This window comes from Rhipicephalus microplus, chromosome X (assembly GCF_043290135.1).
Source record: "Rhipicephalus microplus isolate Deutch F79 chromosome X, USDA_Rmic, whole genome shotgun sequence".
Lineage (NCBI taxonomy): Eukaryota > Metazoa > Arthropoda > Arachnida > Ixodida > Ixodidae > Rhipicephalus > Rhipicephalus microplus.
Genome location: NC_134710.1, coordinates 161,860,627 through 161,885,150, shown reverse-complemented (window position 1 = coordinate 161,885,150; position 24,524 = coordinate 161,860,627). Strand labels below are relative to the sequence as shown.

General features: G+C 45.0%; 2 protein-coding genes across 3 annotated transcripts in view; one reads left to right on the top strand and one right to left on the bottom strand.

Annotated features, from left to right (window-relative positions):
* The window catches only part of LOC119177102 (uncharacterized), a 39,497-nt gene extending 33,338 nt beyond the window's left edge, over positions 1 to 6,159 (top strand). For both annotated transcript variants that reach the window (XM_037428488.2, XM_075878105.1), the window contains exons 9-10: positions 1,776 to 3,059; positions 5,414 to 6,159. In XM_037428488.2, coding sequence (XP_037284385.1) covers positions 1,776 to 3,059; positions 5,414 to 5,662 — 1,533 coding nt within the window. In that variant the 3' untranslated portion in view covers positions 5,663 to 6,159. The remainder of the gene's footprint in view (positions 1 to 1,775; positions 3,060 to 5,413) is intronic.
* A 10,559-nt stretch (positions 6,160 to 16,718) lies between these two features.
* LOC119177101 (uncharacterized) lies at positions 16,719 to 19,530 on the bottom strand. The gene is made up of 2 exons (XM_037428486.1): positions 19,353 to 19,530; positions 16,719 to 18,277 (listed from the first exon to the last, which is right to left on the bottom strand). Exons 1-2 carry the CDS (start codon positions 19,362 to 19,364, stop codon positions 16,994 to 16,996), a joined length of 1,296 nt encoding a protein of 431 aa, XP_037284383.1. The 5' UTR covers positions 19,365 to 19,530; the 3' UTR covers positions 16,719 to 16,993.
* Between the last annotated feature and the right edge of the window lie 4,994 nt (positions 19,531 to 24,524).

Below are 24,524 nucleotides of genomic sequence, written 5' to 3'. Positions count from 1 at the left end.
TGCCACACTTTTTGAGCATAGTCAGAAAACGCTGCTGATCAGTTAGAGGCTCCCGACAACACGCGAGCCAAATAATGCAGAGCAGCACGCGGCCTGGAAATAACAATATATTATCAAAGACGGCTAAAAATTGCTTTCTGTTTGCTCGGCAAATGATCGAAGACTCTCAAACATCGCTCGTAGAAAGCCCATCTATCAGACATTGGTTGATTTGAACATGGCACGCTTGGTAGTTAGAGATCGCCGCGAGTGGCTGCGACTTGTTCGCGAGTGCGCGTGTGAACACACTCTGCGCATTCGAAGGAAAAAAATAACGGCATATTGACTGAGGGAATGATGAAGAGTGGGGACGAAGCTGGGTCCGCACGCCGCTGCTGCGCCGCTTCGGCCTCCTGTTGTGCTTCAGGGTCGTCGCGGCGCCGCCGCACAGCTTCTCGGCGCGCTTCGGCCTCTCGCGCCAGCATGGTGGGGTGGCTTCTTCGAGAGCGAGCAGCCGCCGCCCAGCGCAAACGCCACTCGGTATCCTTGTCCATCCGTCGACCCTCTGAACGCGCGTGCGCGCGCCAAAACGGTGCTGTTACTGTACTAGAGAGCACCCCCTGGCGCACGGCACAGCCTAAGAGTATGCGATCACTGTGGCGCGACCGTCTCTCTCTCTCCTTCCGTACGTATGACGTAAATCTAAGCGTATGTGCATTCGTCCTGATTACACGGAGCACAATCTATGGCCGGATGGTAGACTTAACGAGCGGCGGTTACAGACAATAACCGGACGATCGGGCGACGCCATAAGTAGCTTCGCGCCTAAAAGTGCTCATTCACGAGGCGCCGGGGTCGTGTTTTCTTTGCCCCTGCCATCCCTCCCTGCTTAGCTTCCAGTGCTTTTGTCGGGAAAAAAGAGAGGATGAAATTGCAGCATGCGATAAATATCTGTAACTCCACTTGCATTTGACGGTTTCCGAGTATTTTTGCGGCGTTTAATTCGCAAAACTAAGCTCTCCGAGTGAATTAATTCCATGGTTACTTAAAAAAGGGTTTCGGGGCCCCTTCAACTTTCACTGTGGCTTCAACTCTATTGTTGAAGTGACGATGATTATTACTGAAACTTCCTCTCAGAATAAAGAAACCGACTGAGAGATTGGTTACGCTGCTTTTGGACGATAGTGGGGATGCCTTAAGACACCACTGCTTACAGTGCACTGCAGATAATTGCAGCGACACCACTCGCGCCAAAGAAGAGCTGATGTTGATTAACGAAATTTTATCGGAAAGGAGTGACGAGTACTAAAGTTACTGGTCCAACAATATAGACCAATTCAAGACGGTGCACGTGCTTGTTCAGTGTGCTCGCATGCTGGTAAGGCGTACGTCTGCTCACGGTTTGAACGGTGCTACATACTGGAAAAGCGATCATTCCAGATGATGTTGCACCTGCTTGCAGTTGATTATACGTATCCATTACAAACTCCTGTCACAAAAGCGTTAGATAAAAGGAGTGTAAAATTTGTGGTGTAAGTTCGTGGTTTTCTGGTTGAAGAATGAACAGATAAGTACAAAAGGAAGTATGTCGTCTCGTTTTTCCTTGACTAACTCGTTTATTGCGCTTATTTTACTCCGTGCGATTTACATGGTAATGTTTTAATTTACCCTCGTGACATCTTTACTATACGCCGCATAAGCTTTTCTCAAGCCTGTCGGCACCGACGCGTTGTCATGAAACGCTTTGAAAGCTGTTTGCGAGACATTTTATTTTCCTTTTTCGCACTCTTTTGAAGGTCGACAGCATGGCGCAGTTCATCTCCGACTACATCCTGAACGACAATGTTGGTATCATGTCCAACGCCCATCTGGCCCTGGCTGACAAGCTTGAAAGGGGAGTGTTCTCAAAGCCATGTCTCTCTATTGCGAAGAAAATCTCAACTTGTCTCGACTTTGCAAAGACTGGTGTTCCCGCTCTTTTGGAAAGGAACGAAAGGCCCGAAGAATACCCAGACTTCATGGATAAGGGTGCTCACAAAAACACGTACCGCTCCAGTAGAGTTCTTGGCCACTTGTACAGATTTCAAAGGTTTCTAGAGTCTGTCGTTAGCTCCAAATTCCACAGCCACCTAGTTGACAGTGGCAATAATATAAAACTGCTGGAATTGTGCGGATGGAACCGTTACAAGCTTATTGCAGAAGAGCTGTTGGCTGCGCACCAGTCCGACATGGATCGCATCCTCAAGCAGTATGGTATAAAAAGTGAAGCAGAGATTGTGTCTGGGTACATAAACGACGTATCGGCCTCCAACAAAGGCCACTATGACAAGAGTAACGTTGAAGTTCTTGTCGCGAAGCAGTACCGAGCGATAGTAGAGTCGACAAGGGAGCGATTCTTCAAAGAAGTTGACTATGCATGTCGCACGGAAAATGCTATGTCAGAAGAGGATAAAAAGCAGATTCTTCTGAGGATGGCATCCGCGTGCTACATGGTGACTTACTGCAATGCACAGAAGACCTATTCCAGCTTCCCTTGGTCTTTCGCGGACGTCATTCTCCTCGTCATGGAGTCGAGTTCATTTCGAGTAGAGCGCACAAGCAAGAACCTTCTCGTATCTCGGCTGAATGATCAGCTGGCGGCTGCTGCATCTGAACACGTGGCCAAGAAGGTGGCACTAGGAGTAGTACTGAAGTGGGCTGAGAAAGAAGACTTGATACTGAAGACGAAAGCCGTGAATTGTGCACGTATTTGCAAAGATTGTCTGGAAAAGCTCTTTGCCAAAAGTGTGCAAGCCGAGGAATGCGCTCATGCTCAAAATGACCCAGATAATATGAAGCCACTTTCCACTGGTCATTACGTCACTTCTTTTCTGCGTTACGTGAGCAGTTCTTCCGTTGTCTTTCCTGAATGTGATGCCTGTAGCCGGTCATCACAGACCCACACCCTAACAATGGCTGCACTCAGGACTTACAGCATGTTGTCTATCTTGTGCGATCTCTGTCACCTAGGCCTGAACTGCGACGCCAGCCTTCACGAACCCATTCAGGAGATAAAAGAAGGCAACTCTGTCCGCATTAAGGTAAGCCGCTTTTTATTTTACGGGTTTGCATTCTCGGGATTTGCGGACATCTGGACGTGGCACCATCTGTCGAAAGGAGGAATGGCGATCTGCCATACCTGAATGGGAAATATATATAGGCGACAAAATCTCTTCAAAAGAAGTTTGCTACACAAAGACGGCAGTAGATTTTGGTAGCCGAGACCCACTGATACATTTTCGCAAAAATGCAGCATCGCCCTAGAAAGCATGTGGCTTCCCAGCACAAATAAATGCCACCCTTAGAAACACGTGGGATCTCATTGTTCAATAGTAAATGCTCTAGAAGCTAGGCGATTAGTAGTACGGCACTGTAACTTAGCCAGAGGAGTCGTTTTTGATGAGTACCTTTTTTCATCGGATAGGATTTTTGGCCTGTCTTCTGTGGCCTACCAGAGATTGATCTACGTGCACACAGTCTTTGTATTTTGGTCACGTGATAAGCTCAATTTATTGATGCAGCGGAAATATGCTGAAATGTTTAGTTAGTTGTATTTGTGTGGAGTTCGCTCTGGGAAAAAGAGCTTGTTAACTTGTTCCACATTATACTTTTATAGCCAGTGTCCTCCTAATGGCTTCTCAGCTGTTCATGCCCTCGATGAAATTTGCCTAAAAATCCGAGGAGATATAAACCAGTGTCTATGACTTGTTATTGGCTCCACTGTCTGAGCACTTTTTTGCATGTGTAAAGATGCTTCTTGCTTCCCATTCTGTTTAGGCGAAAAACTAGATTGTTGCAAAAGTTGTCAAAATTGTTCTCTTCAATGAAGCTGTACAAGAGCGAATACTTTCTTCGCTAATGAATTAACTAGCCCAGCTTTCCAGCTCCTGGTATCTCACCATGTATACACTTAAACTGCTTTGCTAGTAGGGGTATGCCAGTTTCCAAGCCTATTTAAAACAAACAGGCTAAATATTGCCTGTCCACATGCATTATGGGGCCTAAATTTTCGTTTAACCATGAAGTACGGCTTGCAAGGTATTTTATTCATACACTATGAAGTCCTAAAAAACGCTGGCATGCATATTCGTGCACGCATGCATGTAGGATAGCCTCTTACTGCGCATGTGGTGCGCCACAGTGGCGACTTGTGAAAATACGTGTGTATGCTGTTAGCAGCAGAAAGATTGCCACCAATCACACATTTTCGTAACTGCTAGGAGCACAGCTTAGTTGTCTCCTTTTAGTTTCCCATTTCGCTGCAGCTCCGCGCCGCAGGTGGGTTTGAACGCAATCTGCCCCGCGCTGAAAAAAAGGTGGGTTTGAACGCAATCTGCCCCGCGCGATATAAAAATATATCTTCTAGGCTATGCTAGCCACTAATAGTCGGTCAGAGGAGTCTCCGTATGCAGGACTATGAAACAACACAAGCATCTAGAGTTTTCAAGTTTGGTGTTAAGGGTCCTTTCAACTGCCAGAACATCGCTTATTACTGGTGCAGCATTGTTGCTTTTTTGTAGCCTTCAGCGCAGCGACCGCACTTACATTTAAAGTAATATTATAAGTTACTATTCATTTAAAATGGGTATATACCCTGTCAGACCACAAAGGGCGAGCCTCAATGTTAGAACTACGAATACATGGAAACTACAATCATCCCCTTATGACAAATGTGCACGCTTACCTGAACAGTGCTCACTGTTTGCCACTGCCGTCATAATAAACAATTCTTTACACATGTCTATAGGTCACTGCTCTTCCTGCGCTTGTAATATGAACCTGTGTTGGCATGTTGCCGTATCGGGCAGTTTCTTAAGTAAATTGTAAAGCAGCCTAACTTGAGGCTGTGCTGGTGGGGTAACCCGTGGGGCAGCACGTAGGCCCTACCACGAGGGGTGTGGTGCGGTAAGATAGCACCAGTGCCTGCAGAATTAGGTTGCGGTGACTGCTTAAAGGTGTACTTTTAAGCAATGTGCTATGCTTTTGCAGTGCACAACGACCGAAGCAATGAGTTGCTCCCTTGTGGAAGTAGTGAGCTACGAGAGTTTGTCGTACACATAACGTAAGAAATTCGGAAGCTCTTAGTTCTTCATGCTTGTGATGCAGTGCAAGGTCTGAAAAAGACACAGGGGCAGGCGCTCCCTGTGTCATTTCTCGTTTTTTTCATGCTTTGCAGCGCATCATAAGCGTGAAGACGTAGCAACTAGCCGCCATCATCTCCTTATTGTGCCTAGTTCAACTCAAGGACTTAATACACAATGCGAAAATTTTTCATTTATTGCACCACCATGATCCAAAGAGAGCTGATCAAGTAAATGTGTGTTGGCAACACAGTGCTCCACCTCATTCGGCTAGCGAATCGCTGGCCTAATGTACGGGGCGACCTCTGGCGCAGGTGTCCAACCCGGCCTTATGGGACCTACTGGTCCACAGCCAAGACGAAGTTGCTTGCCTGCTCTGCTCTTGGTCCGGCGTGCAAGAGGTTCGCATCCGGCGTGGCTCCGACCGCTGTAGCGGCCAATACATTGTCGTATCTTCGATTGGCCGTGACTGGCAGCGCTGGTTTTTGGAAGAGCTGCTTCTCCAGCCTTGGTTTGCTCGCGCAGTCTTGATGCGCAGCCTTGCCGAATTCATTCGTGCATGATTTATTTTAATACAGGTGCAAGACTGCACTAGAATGTAATGCATATATTTTAATGTCTTTCACTTTTAACCATTTAACGAGGACGTTGCACCATCATGTAGTCTATAGGCTATGGTACTTTAAAGGGGTAAAAACTTGAGCTTATTTGTTTTTACGATGAAACGAGGCTATGATGTCGCTAGAAACTTCCTTCTTCACTGTGGCATGTACTGCGGGAACATAACTTTCTTTGTACTTCCACAAAATTGTTGTTGAATAGAACACTTTTTTTTTTGTTTCGTGCAAAGGAAAGTACATTGTACCGGAAACTCTAGCTAACCAGCGTGTATTCCTACATACTGCTTTATTTGTACTTGCTTTGTATATGTGTTATGCGCTTTAAGTAAAGTGACGGGTATACCTATCTTCCCTGGGTAGAACAAAGGCCACTCTATATTTGGAGCAGAGAATAAACTCTAGGTGAAGGTAATGTTTCATTGAAAGGGACACAATAGTGACACAGTGAATTGGTTTAGAGTCGTATTAGGGTCAAGAACGCCGAGGCCCGTTTTCAACAACAAAACTTAAGTTGCGTGATAAGTTACACTTGTGAAAGTATCATGAGGGAAATGATAAGCTTCAGTTAAGTTTCAAAAAACTCCCCCTAAGGTTCACTTATAGCCTCGCTCCCAAGAGTCTTCCGGAGTCCTCCACTACGGCGTCTCTCATAATCATATCGTGGTTTTGGAATGTTAAACCCCACAAATCAATCAATCAATCAATCAATCAATCAATCAATCAATCAATCGTTCCCAAGAGTCATTTAGGAGTCACTTTTCTGAATAAGTATAACTCTCTTCACACTTGTTTCAGTATTTAAAGAACCAATAAATTGCCGTTATTTTCGCGGAACACTAGCCATAAACGCTATACTTCATATAGAGGCACATTTGGTAAAAATTGGAATAAACAATTCTCGCATTAGTAACTAAGCTTTTGGCTGGCCACAGCAAGTCGCTGCCGCTGAGCCGCCGTCACTATAAAGTGGTTGTCCCAAAGTGTTTGTTACAGCGGGGAGATCATATGCAATACGAGTGGTTCTTTTGTCACCATACTAGCCTTTCCCTCTTCGAGAAAAAAAAAATCACCCAGTGCTGCAATGCAGAAAATGGGCCATACTTCAATTATTAACATAGAACACACACGATGGCTCTAAAAATTAAGTGTTGTCATGTTAAAGGAAACAATGATTTAAAGAACAGGCGAGAGTTCTCCGCTTACACCGACACAGTTTATTCGGGCGTCCACAGCTAGTCCGCAGACGAAGGCCGTCAACAGAGGTGCTTTAGCTCCGGCGGCCTCCATGAGCTCCACGATTGTGGCCTGCCAGCCATATCTAACGAAGCTTGCGTCTACCGAGATGCTGTGAACGCTACATTGTAACATTTGAACGAAGAATTGAAAAACCTCCCCTTCGAAATGTATATCACTCTTGTCATTGGCATGCTGTAGCGTAATGCGGTGACTACGTTTGTTGTTCTTCGGGCCCAGCGGCAGGATTCGCAACAGGCGTATACTCAAACCACTCACTTGTAAAAGGGGTACCATGACGAGAATCCTACGTCATTTGAGGCGTAATGGTGGCACATAAAGATATGCTTCTTTTGTATCAATTCAACACTACCATCAAAGCTGGCGAGGTCGGAGACATTGCCATATTGGGCCGCCATGTTGTTTGACGAGAAACAGCGAAAGTAGCACTTGAAGTAGCCAGTAGCTGTACTTTACTTTCCGGTGCTTCCGTGCCAATTCGATTTCACCTTAACGCGTTTCACAAACAAGTTATCCTTACCTGATCCTTAACTTACGACTTAACTAGCCGGTCTGCAATAAAGTACCGGTTTTATTAGTGAAAATAACGTCATTTAGGCCTGTATTCTCAATCGTAGGCATAATACTAAAAAATGAATTCTGTTTTAGGTTTAACCACGATATTTCTGTGCCTGCGTTATTGGGTTTTAATACAATTTTTTTCCCTATTGTGTCGACACTCGCTCAACAAAATTCATTGAAACATGTTAGGCGAAGCCCCTTGCGTCTTCCAGGACGGCGTATTTTGCCCGTTAAAACTACGTGTAGGCCCTAGTCGACACCGTCAAAATGTGAAATTCCTGCCCCAACTGCCTTGTCGTCAAAAGAAAGTCGCCACCCACATTTCGTTTTGTTCATTTTCTCGCTTACCAATTGGTTTTTTATGGCAAGCATGTTCACTATGGTTTTGTGAAAGTATTTTGCTAATGCAAAAAAATGTTTTTCTTTTTTGAGTCTTTCATGACGCTAGTTTATACAGAATTCAATAGACTTCGGCTGACTTCTCGGCAGACTTTAGGCTGTTTTCTTCCATAGCTTCAGAGCGAGACTGTTCTGCATTTAGTATGTGACGTTTTGTTGACACATATTGCAAATGAAGTATGCCCTTAATAAGAACGTGTTCAGTAATTTTTCCGTCAATTCAATGAGCCGTTAGTGACCATATTCTGTACTGTGTAACATCGGTGACCTACCCCTACAACTTCGGTGGCATTAGGCTCCTGAACGGCTCGTTCCTTGAATTAAAAAAAATATACAGGAAAGGGAAGATGGAAGCTTGCGAGGAGAAATTCGTAAAAGTGTGTGCGCGGGAGCCGACGTTTTTGTCACTTTTAGGGCTTCTAAAAAGTTCACTAGGCGAAACTTCAGTTCCAGCACACAGTTACAAATTTCTCACGTTATTGAAATTTTTTCTGTACCAAAATACTTTCGGGTAATTTTTGACGAGTTCATGCTTTGGGACTTCCCACTGTTTACCTACATATTGAACTTTTGAAACCTGTAGGTACGCTAAGGAGCTAATGCATTTTCTCCAAGTCAATCGGCGCAGTCTAGTACATACTGCATTGTTTCGATCACACTCGCTTTAATGTCATGTCATAAGTGGAAATTGCACTTTAAAGGTAATTCAAAAGTGGTGAGAAATACTGAAGAGAACACAGGGTGAGCGTTACACGCAATGCACTGTGCTGGCCTCAGTGTTATTTTCCACTTTTGTGCTAAAATATGCAAGTGAAATCAGAAGTATGATTATGAAAGTGTCAGTTTATATATATATATATATATATATATATATATATATATATATATATATATATATATATATATATATATATATATATATATATATATATATATATATATATATATATATATATATATATATATAGTGGGAGTAATAATTCAATGGGCCAGTTAGTCTTCGTGAAGGTATGGGATATGGCACAACGGGAGCGTTGTCAACAGGGATAAATATATTTATTTCCCAACAGTTTCGGGAGGGGTCCTCCCTTCATCAGGGGATTAGTTAGAAATTTGGAGGGACCAATTCATTGCAGACTCACGTTGAAGTGCACGTATAAAGAGGGAACTGTAGCCACGTGTCTACTAAAAGAAACTTCTGCGTCCACTTGCATAAAAAAAAATTGTTGTCGGGTTGCAGTCACTTCTACTTTATTTTCGCATCCACCAGAAATCGCTCCTTCTCGATTATGTGATGAGAAGCAATGACATTTTTAAAGGCATTATCGCGCATGAAAGTTACACTAGCACGTACACATCGTACTACGCTTGAAGTATCCATGCAAAAAGTGTCTCACAGACTAGCTCTGCATCTAGAAAGTCTTGTGGATCAGCTGCACCAACTTTGGACATTTTGTATGGTGCTAGCACTAAGCGACATTACGCATTCCAGTATTCATTCACCAGCTGACCGGAATTGTAGCACTGCGTTTAATGTACTTGAAATTAACTCCTTGCATAGCTATAGGACACATTTGCCACAAAGCGTATGAAAAATTGCACACGAGATGCAACTCATCCCCTGATGAAGGGAGGACCCCTCCCGAAACTGTTGGGAAATAAATATATTAATCCTTGTTGACAACGCTCCCGTTGTGCCATATCCCATATATATATATATATATATATATATATATATATATATATATATATATATATATATATATATATATATAGCAGACAGAACCTCAATTTTACAATGCACCCCTATACTTGAGGCGCACCCGACTATGGCATGTACCGCAATGCTTTCCCACACTACGGCTTTTAAGCGATGCAATTTAGTCACTCGGGTTTCAATAAGTATCACCTGGCCAAACTTTCAAGCAAAGACTTGCATGCGCTTTTTCATAATGCTTATTTGGTGTTTTGCCTTCTTTGGTTACAATATGTATGGAGCTTCCTTTTTGTATCGTTTAATAAAGCTTGCTGTTATTTTCATTTTTGTACATGTTGTATTTTGCTAAAGTGTCCAGTACGAGACGTGGGTTGGGGGGGGGGAGCGGATGGTTTAAGTTCATGTAGCTTTACTGGTACTACCTTCCCAGTTCCATCTCGTGTCATAACAAAGTCGTAATCCACAATTGAAGTGTCTTGAGTAACATCATACAATGGAAAGTATGTTTTAGGTGGTTGAAGTACGTACTAGTGACATGATGTCGCTTTCGCATTCATCTCTTAAAGGCGAAGCTTAAAGATTCGCGAAAATTTTTCGGCTTTGTGCCTCGGCTAAGCAGGAAATTCCCAAGGGCAGTTTGATGCTTCACTGAGGTATCTTGTTTAAAACTGAAATATATAGTCATGTCTGAATTTCGGCCAACTGCTTTAGGAGCTGAAATCTATAAGGCACTGATTACACATGTGACAGTGTGCTGAAATTCTGGCAACAAAAGAATAATGTGCGTGCTCAGTGCTGTACCGTCTTCATATCCTATGCATACCATAATCACACTGTGCAATGGAATATAACAATCAGAGTGTACAATGCTGTGCATTACACCCAATAATTATTAGTATTGGAGCAATAAGAAAACATACATACGTAACTTACTGCAGCAATTATTACTGTCCACCACTGTGATTCTATGGTGGTTACCGTATTCGGCTGCTGAACCATAGGTCACGTGTTCAATCCCGTCCACAGTGGTCATGTTTCGATGTAGGAGAAAGAGGTCATGTAGTGTGCGGTTTCAGAGCACGTTAAAGTACCTCAAATGTCAAATTTTCCGGAGCCTTCACTATAGCATGCCCCCTCGTTTTGGGGGGTAGAACGTTATATATTATCAATATATTAAAATACTGACAGTTTTGCGAAATTTTTAGTCAACCCCTCAAAAGTACTGAGACATCTCAGTCTTCAGTATTTGTGTTGTCATCAGGAAGTGTGAAATCCATCTTCAACGTCGAGGTATATTTAGGTTGATGCACTTAGCTTTACAAGGACTTTGGATTTACTATTCCTCGAAGCATGGGTGGGTTTTGATAAACTGAAAGCGCTTGATACTCTTTTTTTTTAGTATGACTGGTCATATTCATGTGAAACCCTGCCGCAACATAAGGGCTATTGCATTGCAAACCCTCTTTTGCTTACGAAGCTGCTGTGTGATCTAAAGCTTTGCAGTGGAGAGTGGCAAGGCAGCTACATATAGCAGCCAATTAATCTCTACAGAAATCCATGTATACTTATCACACATTATTCCTTCGGGTAGTGTGTTACCTGTTAGAGGCCAGGAAGATCACGCCGATCATAATCATCAGCCTGATTAAGCCCACTGCAGTGCAGATGCCTCTCTCACGTTCCGTTCATCAACCCGGTCTCAAACTTGCTGCCGCCACACATCACCTCCAAACTTTATCTCATCTGCCCCTTAACTTTGTCTCTCGTTTGCAACACGCGTTTGCCTTCTCCTGGAATCCAGCCAGTTACTCTTAATGAAAAGCAGTTTTCTTCCCACGTGCCCGAACGTAAATTTCTTCCTCTTGATTTGAACTAAAACGTCTTTCATACCCATGGTTCACTTTAAGGAAAGATCAAGTAAAAAGAGTGTCTCTTTCTCGCACAACGATAATCTTCTGGGTGATTTCCCCGTAAAATCAAACGAAGCATGGCCGGTCGGCTTCTTAAATTTATTTCAAAATTTTACACATTGTGGGCTAATACATGGAAAGAAGAGATCTGCAAATGGTTTTGGCACCAAGAATTTTTTCTGAAGCACAGTAAATCGATAATGGCGAAGAGGTAGAATGTCACGCATACCTCCTCTGTTTTTTTTTCACTAAAGTTGATCATAACAGCAAACTATAATAAAGAAACGTACTTCAAATTTGTTAAGCTTAATTCATGCGTAATTTTTATTACAATCACTTACTTTTCGCATCTATGAGTATAAAGGGCGCATACATTTATAAAACAATCTAAAAATAAACCTAAGAAACGTTTTTTTTGCCTATTTTGCAGGTCTTTACTTCAAAAGGGCTCATGACAGAGTGGCGAAAATTCCACAATACTTTCTCAGCATGCATATTTATGAAACTGTTGAAGCTAATATTATTAAAACTGTCAATAAAATTATGATGGCGCTTACTTCAATAAAACGGCATGCAAAAGAAACTTCTGAAAACGACTAGGCTGATAAACCATTTCTGAAATATTTCCCACTTTTCTCAGTTGTCCCCGCTGCGGTGGTCTAGTGGAAAATGTATTCGTCTGCTCACCGGCAGGTCAAAGGATCGAATCTTGGCTACGGCGGCTGTATTTTTTGATGGAGGTGAGAAAGCTGTAGGCCCGTGTGCTCAGATTTGGGTGCACGTTAAAGAACGCCAGGTGACCGAAATTTCCGGTGCCCACCACAACGGCGTCTCTCATTATCAAATAGTGGTTTTGGAACGTCGAACCCTACATATCTATTTCCCCATTTATTCTCTTGCAAGACAGCTTTCACAATCGATAAAAATTTGTTGCATAATGTGGTTTCCCTTGCAGTTACGGTGCGTCGAATAATGCCCTTGCGCAATGATAGACACTTGTAGATCTGACTTCTGCACGGTAAGTATGGAATGAAGGTCTCTGCTGCACTTTCTTGAACAGCAAGCAGCACTAAAATAGCTGTCGGCGACACTGAATTGACGTCAACATTGAAATGATTTGGTAACGAGAGCTGCCATGAGTGCTGGATTACCGAGCAATCAAGCACGCAAAGTCTGGCGTGTTGTAGTGTGAAGAGAATGCATCGAGTGAGGCTCTTGCACAAGACTGAGCAAAACATGTGGGTCTGAAGATGGTATGGAATTTTTGAACGCGTATGGCTTTTGAGTTTGGAATGATAGTGTATGGAGTAACTATGTCTTTCCACAGCTAATTAGCAGTGATAAACATGATAGTGAATGATAAAAATGAGTGTTGTACGAGTGGCGTTTCTTGAGGCACTGCGTTATCAAGCTGTGACGCATAAGTGGGGAACTCCACGAACATTTCGTGTCTTCGAAATGAGCTTCTTGTACATCGAATGGTAGCCTGCACAATAATTAAGCTAGGAGCTATACTTTGCCGCCATCAAACCCACAGCAGCAGCGCAAACCGCGAGCTCTATCCGAGTCAAACAAGGTGTGAGAAGCGGCCTGTGCGCACGGCCAGTGCAAGTCGTCTGCTGCTCTCATCTGAGATGGCCAGGCGCGCCCACTTTTCTATAGTTTGGCGTTTATTCCCATTAGATTAGCCTCCTAGAGCACCACCTTTATGATTTTCACTGAGATCATTTCGCGCAGCCCAGTTTCTCTGGCTTCTTTAAGTGGCTGTAATGCGCTTTCGGAAAGCGAACGCTTGCAGCTCCCTGACAAGAGCTTTTATGGGGCTTCCCACTACGGGGACGCAGTCAAACTTTAACTTCAACGTGAACGCCTTGAAGTGTTTCTTGTGAGGGAGCCGAATGTAGTCGCATAACTTGAGCTAGAGAGAGGAAATCTGCGACCTTTATCGATCGCCTCTGTTGGCGCGCCAAGGAGGTGCGTTGGAATCTTGTCGTGCCCAAGTTACATCAGTCCCCTCGGGACGTTTTTATAGCGGAATCTGTTATGAGATCACAGCACGGATCACATGTGGTGCCGTAGTTGTCCACCGCAGCCGCTGCCGCCGGTGTCCTTAACTACTATCACACAAAATAAGAAAGAAGACTAAATCAATAAAAAACAACAATGACACAGTGGTATTCGAACCCGGCTCCCTTGCGTGCCAGCCTTCAGTATTCCACTTTCTCCGAGAAATGGCGAAGATTAGCATAATAAAGTCCGGCTTACTGCAAAAAAATTACAATGGTTAACGGCATAGCGGTACCCAGCAAGTGTGTTTGTAGCATTTGCCGAAGGAGTGTTCAAAAGAAGCTCTGAAAAGGCGCTCTTCCCGCTTTTGCTGTGACTGTGCGGGGCGTTCCGCGCAGGCCTGGTGGTTTTTTTTTTGTTTAAATATACAAGTACGTCCTGTAGATGGTGCTTTTGTTCATGTTTATTTTCAATACACAAGAGCAGCAAACAATGTCTGCTACGCCTGCGATTCTGATATGCCATGTTAACAGTGCGTGGCTGTGATGCAAACAAACTGTGGATAAACCAATGCACATGAGTGGAAGTTACCTACGGCTATATCGCAATCTATCCCTCTGAGAACGCGAAAGCGAGCCCTCTTTGCCCTGGAACACGCCGGACTGTGCCCACTCATTGCCGCTCCCGTGACCAAATAATTTCGAAATTGGCGTCCTCAATGCAGTCGACAGCTATTTCAGTTTTGCTTACCTTTTAAGAAGCTGAAGTATAGGCCTGCATTTCATACCTAGTATGCAGGAAGTCTGGTATGCAATTGTCTATCCTTGTGCATTGGTATTTTTTGATGGGCCTTAACTGCAAGTGAAACTAAATTACCCAACATGTTTTTATTGATTGTGAAAGCTTATGTAAAAGAGAATGAGCGGGGAAAGTTTAAGAAAGATAAATAAATGGTGTTTATTCATCGCAAGAAGGTTCACGTGCATGCTCTTTTCTTGAAGTTAGCACAATTGTATCTTTCATTGATTGATATGTGGGGTTTAACGTACCAAAACCACCATATGATTATGAGAGACGCCGTAGTGGAGGGCTCCAGAAATTTTGACCACCTTGGGTCAATTGTATCTTTGTATTGAAGCGTATTATTATTACAAGCTTCAGCAGTTTTATAAGTAAGCATGCCGAGGAAATAGTGTGGAATTTCTACGGCTGTGTAGTAAGCCCTTTTTGTAACAGAGGCCTGCAAAGTAGGCAAAAAACGTTTTCTGGGTCAATTTGGTGATTTTTAAAAAACATATCCAAACTGCCCAGAGAATCGAAATAAAGCTGAACGTAAGAAAAAATGACCTTGTATTTAGTTAAATAAGTTTGAAAAGCGTAGCGGTCATTAATTTTGTTTAATTCATCAACGAATTCGGAAAAACAACCAAACAGGTAAGCGTGGCACTCTCCCTCTTCGTCATTATTGATTTACTGTGCTTCGACAAATTTTTTCTGGCAAAACCAATTGCAGATCTCTTTTTTTTCCACTCACAAGGCAACGATATATAAAATTTTGAAAGAAATTTTAGAGGTGTACTGGCCATACTTTGTTCGATCTTACGTAGAATCATCCATACAGTATTGTATATTGTCTAAAATACTATTGCAATACCGTTGAGGTGCAGAAAAGTTTACATCGACCAGACGAGCCAATGGCTAGAAAATTGACTCGAAGAACATGCGCCCCGTTTTTGAAGGTTCTCGCAGGCGGCACGCACTAGTCTATGCACTGTAAGGATTTTGGGTGCAATCCGCAGTTTGGCAGCACGAGTATTCTGAGCATATTTAAACCCACAGAGAAATATGGAATAAGGGCACATTAGGGCGAATGCGAGCACGTGTATGAGACCATCAGTGTTTCCTCTGTTTCGCTGAAAGATAAGTGCACTTTCCAAGTAGTTTAAGGAGAAAAATACACCTTGGGTGGGGCTCATTTTTGTGTTGGGTGACGTTTTTTTGAAGACGATAGTCTTTCTTGGGGACCTTCGACGCAAAAGTTTTGTTCTGTCTGTCTGTCTGTCTGTCTGTCTGCCTGTCTGTCTGCCTGCCTGTCTGTCTGTCTGTCTGTCTGTCTGTCTGTCTGTCTGTCTGTCTGTCTGTCTGTCTGTCTGTCTGTATATTTGTTTTCTTGTTTACTATTAACAGCATCGGGTACTTGAAACGGCCGACCCCATCCGCAGCGCCCACCAATGTTGTTCAAGATTCAGCATTCATACTTGTGCAATTGGTGATTAAAAAGCAATTATTGTGCATGTCTGGGGCCCAATAACAACACGTATATATTCTGAAAGTGCGCCTTTTACTAGAAAAGGCATACATAAATAATTTTAGGGACGGTAGCGCTTATCACGCTGCGCTAACCATCCAACGCTTTTAGGAAAAAGAGAGTGTTTCCAACGTTTTGCTAAAACTAGATGGTGGTGGCACTTACCCGTCGCCTTGCGTTCTACACCTTATCCTCTCTGAGACGGGCGTGCACACCCGTCTCAGAGTCACGCGCTTTCTTTTTGCAGAAAACTGCCAGATGGCGCTCATGTCTTATGTGTGACGTGACTTGATGCGCTCGTTCACCTTCGCTGCATGCCCAAAGCACTCTAACGCAGCGCCTCCAGAATACCATTCACCAATTTTGCGCAGAACATCAAATAAATATTTTGTTCACTCTCTCCACACGCAAGACTATCGTCTTTCGACGACATTTGCATATTAAATGCAGATATGAACCAATTTTTTTCTGATAAATTGTTACGCATGTATATTTTGGGGTTCTCGTGCAAAGATTATTTCTGCAATAACTGCAGTTGTAAATGAGCGTATTTCTTGTCGATTTCTTTCTTTCCTTCGACCTTGTGAGCTCGTATATATCCACGTTATTCCAGCAGTTTGTTCGACTCAATAAACAAACTCTCCCATAGTGGAACTACCTGCGAGGGCTTGCGGTGCACAAGATTTAGACACAAGGTGGGCGAGCGTGAATTTAATTGTTAACTGATACAAGTAGGAATAAGAATAAAACCTACACGTATGCTTCACGCAAATACAAACGCTTGTCTTCACATTGAATTAGCACTGAAATAAAAAAATGAGACAAATAAAATGAATACCCAAGTAACAATTGTCACAAGCAAATTTATTTGATAGCTTTATACAGCAAAAAAAGCATGCTTTGCGAAACACAATGGTGGCAAATTGATGAGTGCGAGAGGAAGTATTGTACAGAGAAGGGAACCACATGACACGCACTGATGCATGCATTCCTCAAGTAGCTTGTGGCTGGTGGGTGACTTTTGCAATGGCTCCTTTGGATAAACTTCTTGAAGGCAAGCTGCACGTAGGAGCAGCTCGCCACAATTTTTGTTACATGGGTGACCTAATACTGAGGGCTCAGTAGTTACTTTTTCTATACACATTGAAGGATGGTCCTCGTCCTGCAATCCGCATGGGCTTGAATCCACCTTCAAGTGCAGGTCCGAATCCACCACCACCGGAGCTTCTGTGGCTGCTACTGAAGCCCCCGCCAGTGCTTCCTCCAAAGCCCCTACCACTACCGCTTCCCCCAAAGCCCCCGCCACTGGTCCCTCCAAAGCCTCTACTACCACCACTTCCACCATAGCCGCCACCGCTACTGGCACCACCATAGCCACCACCGCTACTAGCACCACCATATCCTCCAGAAAAGTCTCCTGCGCCACCATTACCGCCAGAAAAGCCACCGCTTGGGGCGGGACCTCTAGAGATACCTCCACTTCCTCCGGTGATGTGTGCACCAGCACCATGACCTCCAGCGAATCCTCCACCACCGTTACCACCAGTAAAGCTACTGCCACTGTTACCACCTCCAAAGCCTCCAGCACCACCGCCTCCACCACTGCCGCCACTGAAGCCATCACCGCCACCATTTCCGCCACCACTTCCGCCACTGCTACCACCACTGAAGCCTCCACCATTATCTCTGTTGCCTCCATCACCTCCATCCCCTCCGTCACCTCCGTCACCTCCGTCACCTCCGCTCAATCCGTCACCACCACCAAGAGCCCTACCGATATCCAATTCGCCAGGGCCTCCGATTCCTAACAGGGATCCGACCGTGTTGTAGTTGACGATCTTCCTTATGGTGTGCGTCAGAGTTGCGACTGGCTGCCTCACGTAAGCGGTGACGGGCCTGGTCACATAGCGAAGCTTAATAACTGGCTGTTTGACGTATGTTACAGATGCCACAGGAGTCGCCACTGGACCATTGATATTGACCGGACTCGAAACTGTTGCCGGTCCGGCCGTAACAGACACTGGAGTCGCTGCAGAATTCACCACTCCCACCACGGTTGGACCGGTAGCCAGCAATGGTCCTCCACCTCCAAGGGTCCCTAGGCCTCCGAGGGCTCCTAGGCCTCCGAGAGCTCCTAGACCTCCGAGGCCGCCAAGATTGAGTGTACTGACTCCTTGGCCGGGGGTACCTAGCCCTCCAGCACCCAGGCCATGAAGACTACCGACGCCGGCAATGCCGCCTAAACCACCGAGGTGGCCCAGAGCTGCTGTGCCCAGGCCGTCGCCCAATGTCGCTGCTTGTCCGAGGCCACCGCCTAGTAAAGCACCACCGTCGAGCGAGCCACCGCCAAGTGCTAAGGGCACACCAGCCGACGCATACGCCACGAGGGACGAGAGCAACACCTGGGACATGGAAGTGCTGCATTTTACTTTATAGCGCATGAACCAACTTCACTACAGCTCTCACTTATTTTTGCATGAGTCATGTATGCGGAACTCATGTTGACCTTCACACGGGCAATAAACAACCACCTCAACATTTTTTGGCCTAAGGAATTAACTGTCCATGTGATTCACTCAACAAGTAATTGATGGGGTGGTATTAGTTTAAAGCACCGCTGATATGACGTAGCACGTGTGCAAAACAGAGCCCACCCCTAAATGCTTTGTTCTTCGAGCACAATCTCGCAAACGCCTCTAATTATAGTATGTTCTAGCATAATCAGCCGATAAAGACAAATATTTGAAGTAATGCGATAATACATTAGCACTCCAACATGCTGTTCATGTGAGGCCAGATGAAACAGCAGGCTTTTGTGCTTCCGTTCAGCATTTAGTTTAGCGATGGGGTGAAGGGTAGAACAAGAGTGAGTTCTGCACTTTGAGTGTGCCTCAAAGCAAATGCAAAAAACAAATGTCAGATTACTGACGAGTGACATTAGGGGTGATTTCTGCGTTTTACATCATTATCATTTGTACTGGAGGGAGCCTATTGATGAAATTGCGGACATTAAATAATTTCTAATTTTAGTGATCGTACAACCCTTCTTTTCGCAAGTTTTGTGATTATTCACTGAAGTAACTGTACCCTATCAGCACTTACGTATGTGATGTGTGATTTTCACACGAACATGCGCTATCTATATTTCACCTTTTATGGGCAAACCTGAGCAATTTTCTGCTGAATATTAGTTTATACCTTGTACAGAAGCAACACGCGAGTTTAAAATGATCACTAAACACGCTTACAGCAAGGACGAATAGTGTACAGTAGAACAGTGATAACTGACAGAACTATTATGCAATGATCCATATGCACCGCGGCACGACTTCGAACAGTTGCCGGAAGCTCATTTGTGAACACTAAAAAAATACATTCAAGTCACGCTGCAATCCAAGCAGCTGTCGAAGAAAAAAGGGCGGAAACTCGAAAGAAAAATGATAAATTATCCGGGTTTTTCTCAGAAGCAGTACTTACAGCGAGACGCATGATGCGGCTCAGACGAGGCAGAAGACAAGCTAGCCTCGCACAATCGTCGTCCTGCTTTGGCTCTCTTTATACCCCAGCGTGAGAGGGTCTGGGCGAGAACGACACGGTTTTCCCAGATCGCGGGCAACGGGGCGGTCGTGCTGCGAGCGCTCTCGATGCCGCGGTAACGTATGCTACCCGACTTCTGGGCTATCACGTCGCCACCCCGAACGAACACCACCTCTATTTTATTCTCATCGTGTCCGTGTCTTCACTGCTGATGCGCTTACAGTCTAAACGAGTTTCCGTCGGTATGCTATCGCAACTCTTCCCCAAGGCTGGTATATGTCGACGTCTGCTTCGGGCTATAACGTCGCTTTCTTGCATGCGCGGCTCCTATGCTTTCGCAAAACAAAAACAGCCGATTACGCGTTTGCTTTGTAATACGATGAGCGAGTGAAAATTAACAAGGTGCGATTAGGCAAATAAATTGCGCTGCACCAACACAGTCAATGCCATCTCAAAGAGAAATGAAAGTAAAGTAAAATGCAACATGCGGTCGAGAACTTTTATACTACGGCTTGACCAGACCATAATTTATCATTTTTTATAGCATTTAGCTGTTGTGATGCTGGCTTCTGTATCCCAGATTCTGCATTCATATATCGCAAATATTTAATGGGTCATGCGAGTACACTTTAATTATTCATCAATTTAACAGGTCACTGCTGTAACCGCAATTTTTCAATGCTGTCTCCCGGGGATAACCCACGGTTAAGGGATCGTTTCGTTAAAGGGCAGCTTTTAAGATTGTAGCGGGAAAAAATTTTTCCCAACTTTGTAACGGAAGTCGGCATTTGTTGACACGTTTTTTTCACGAAAAGTGTGTGGTGTTATTCAATTATGCACAGACCTATATTAAATAAAAGTAAAGTAAAAGGAGGAACCAACCCTTGTAAGTATATTTTTACCGAGAAGCTGTTAAGGGTATGTCGGTCAGAATTTCGTGTCGTCCTCGGGCCCGTCTTCCGCCAGCACAAAATGTGGGCCAATACTCTGGATAGTGCAGCATTTTCATATAATATACGACGAGGGATCAGCGATGAAACCCGGAGAACGACCGACAAAGAGGCTTTATAACGCTGTGCAAAAAGGCAGTCACGTCTTTTTCGTCCTTGTCCTGACCAAGTGTTCTTGCGCTGCTTCTGTGCCCTCGCCACTGGCAGATACGCTCGAAATTATACCACTTGCAAAAAATAACATCGTCCTAGTGATGCAGGTTCATGAAGCAGAAAAAAAACTATAGTCACTGATGGCATGGCTCCATACAAAGCCTGTGAACAATTTTTGGCGAATGTCTGCGGCGCTTTGAACTCTGAGGGCTGCGGAGAACAAGCTCGTAAATGACCTCGCTGATGCGTCGAAGAGCCTTGTAAGGTCCAAAATATTTCCGCAACAGTTTTTCGAAGAGGCCGCGACGACGAATTGGTGTCTAGAACCGCACTTTGTCATCCACGTTGTATGTGACGGGTCTGTACCGGAGATTATAGTGCCGAGCATCACTGTCCTGTTCTTCAATTATCCGTAACCAAGCAAGTTGCTGAGCTTCTTCTGCTCGCTGCGTAAAAACTTTATGGGCCTTGTTTTTCATGTGGGAGTATCGCGTCTAACGTTGTAACATGACGGCCGTAAACGAGACTGAATGGCGTCTTCTGAGTGGTCTCCTGACGAGCCGTGTTGTACGCAAACGTGACGAAGGATAGGATGTCATCCCAATTCTTGTGTTCTGCGTCTACGTAGATGCTGATCATGTCAGCCAGGGTCCTTTTGAGACGTTTAGTTAACCTGTTGGTCTGGGGATGGTATGCCGTGGTCTTCCTGTGCACGGTAACACTTGCTCGCAAGGTGGTGTCGAAGAAGTCGGCCATGAACGCAGTACCTCTGTCGGTGATAACAAAGAATCGCCCGACTTCAGCTGCTGTTGCCCGTCGCAAAGTGCCTGTCTCGGCGTGTCGGGTGAAGTAATCGCTAGCGACGATTATCCACCTGTTTCCGGTGGTAGACGTTAGTAAGGAACCTAGAACGTCCATACCCATTTGTGCAAATGGGGGCGTGGGCCCTTGAACAGCCTGCAACCGGCTGGCTGGCTTAACGGGTGATCGTTTGCGACGATGACAGTCCAAAGACGTTTGCACATACGTTTTCGCGATCGTGGCAAGTTGCGGTCAGTAGTAGTTCTGCCTAACCCTAGCCAATGTCCTCGTGTAGCCCGAGTTACCAGTGGTCGGCTCATTGTTACAATAATGTCTGGCGTTTTTACGTTCCGAAAATGACACGATATGAGTTTGAGGGACGCCGTATGGGAACGCTCCGGAAATTTCAACCTTCTTGCGTTCTTTAACGTGCACTAACATCGCACAGTACATGAACCTCTAACATTTTGCCTCCACCAAAATACGACTGCCGTGGTCGGGATCCAGCCCACGACCTTCGGGTGAGCAGCCGAGCATTGTAACCACTTCACCACCATGGCGGGCAGGGGGATAGTGAAATATTGTGTGGATACGTGGCGGAAGTAAAGCCGGCTTTCTGTCGCCTGATACCATGTGTACGTGCTGTCCTGTATAAATAGCTTGCGCATAACGTCATGGTCAAAACTCCATATCTTACTGGCTCACCAACATGGCGGCTTATGACGTGGAGGCAGCAAAATCACATCAAGTTTGAACTACTTCAAAATGATAACGATGCGAGACAAAATTTTATTAGCCTCAGCCCGTTAATAACCAAAAAAGAACTTTCAAATGATATCTAATGATAACACGAACACATGACGTCACAAATCTTGTGTGGGTCATGCGGTTCATCAGCATGACGGTTTGAGTGACGTCAAGGAGGTCATCCTTATGTCCTCCAATAAACAGGTAATATTCACTGGTTTTGTTGAGTGCATGCTTGACGGTGGCCGGCAGGTGCGGCGCGTTGGCCACTCATAGCAAGCGACGCATAAGCGCTGATAGATCCGTACTGGGTATAGTGATATCAAAGACGCACAAGGGGAAACGCGAGCAAGGAGAAGGCACACGCACGAGAGAAATAAGAGACTGTATGCGAATGAGCCGATGTGAAAGTTTGAAATGCGAAGCGTGAGTGTATATGTGTATAGAAGTTTTATTTCATTCCATACACATAAGCCCTGAGAGCACAGAAAGGGTCAAATAATAGCGGAGTTAGGAATAAACGAAATTTACAAAGCAGTTGCTGTGAGGCGGCCAACTTTTCTGCCCAAGCAGCACAGTGCCCTAGGATCCTTTTGTCTCGAACAGCGTTTCCAGGGAACACTTCTCCCCTATCTTATTCATGATCACAGCAGAGAGCTTCACACAACCTATGTACTACACAACCGCAACATCAACAAAAGCGAGGGCAACAAGCAACAGCCTGAGTACATATTTATAATTTTGATTTAGGGACGTTCTTGAGTGTATGCACCAAGCTAGGCCCGACCTTCAGCAGTTGGTGTCTTAAAAGCCGAGTGCTGTGAACGTTGCTGTGGCTGAACCAAATATGTGAAAAAAGTTGATGAAGAAGAAATTATGCCTCAACAGTGAAGTCATAACCCCAAAAGCTGGTGGTATAACAGCCGCCATTATAGTTGGGCTATTATAAAACGTTAGTGTTCAGTCAATGAAAGGAAGTTTTCATCCTACGCCTTAAGAGTTTAGTATAGCATTTTATCCCGCAGAGATACTGGTCAACGTGCGTCTTCTAATTTCTGGTTTCCTTAAGAAACCTCCAAGTCAGGAAAGATAAAGCCATCAATTATAGGTTATATGCTACTTTCTTCGGGAACAACAATCTCTTATTTTATATTTAACCTATCAATTATATGAACGGAGTGAAAACACTTGTTGTCTTCGCCGAAACCCCCCAAGAAAAGTATATTTATGAGGTTAAGGGATGGCAAAAGCTTACTTCACTATGACCGGTAAGGCGTTGTGAGAGCTTCCCCTCCAGAATCGTTTGTTTACCTCCATGGGATGAACGCGATTAGGTTGACTTTGTAAATCAATAGCTCGGTTTTGCTCTTATACGTTTCTCAGCACCATCGGTCGTGTGGGCGCCAACGCGCCACAAACTTGTGCGTAGCCAGTGCCACCAACGAGGTTCACACAAAAGAACGACCTTGAGCCATTTTTCTTGTAAACGGGCCGCACTAGCGTGTTGGTGAAGCTTTTTGGCAGGTGGTGTGGTGCCACAAATGGTGCTTGGAACAAAGCACATCATCAAGGAAATGATATGCAAGAGAAACATTGGCGCTAATAACTCCCCTGACTTTGAGTGTACGATTGATTGATATGTGGGGTTTAACGTCCCAAAACCACCATATGATTATGAGAGACGCCGTAGTGGAGGCCTCCGGAAATTTCGACCACCTGGGGTTCTTTAACATGCACTCAAATCTGAGTACACGGGCCTACAACATTTGCGCCTCCATCGGAAATGCAGCCGCCACAGCCGGGATTCGAACCCCCGACCTCCGGGTCAGCAGCCGAGTACCTTAGCCACTAGACCACCGCGGCGGGGCTTGAGTGTACGAAAAGGGTTCAATAAAAAATGTACCATCTTCCAGAAGGGAACTCAGGTGGCATGCAAAGCAGCAGCGGTGCGCACCACGTTGACCCCCTTGAAACAGGCGTCGACACGGATGCTGCAAGAATGGTTTGAAGTGAAACTCACAGTAGTGGTTACTCGAGTAAACGTTTGTTTGAAACGCAAAGACACGGGAGGCGAAACGCGTTGAAGACGCTTGCGCTCGGCTTCATTAACTCGCGTCTCGTCGGGGTTACCCACGCGCCGCCTGTATACTCGAACGCGGTCGGTGTTCTTAACTCGCATTTCGTAGGTGTTGCTGGTCTTCCACACGCGACGCTTGCGTTCAGATTCCCTGGCGCGCACCTCGTTGGTGTTGACGTCACTATTCGCGAGAGCGATCGCCTTCGCTAACCCTCGTAACGCCAGCGGCGGCCGGGAAAGGTATACGGGCAAAATAGCGGGAAGCAGGCTGCGACGGCGTCCCGCCCGTTGTTGCGATGGCGCGGTGGCAGCGGCGCGCTATCCACATTGTCGGCGCCGCCAGATTCTCGAGGCGCGCGAAGAGCGCGAACACGCCGGCTCGTG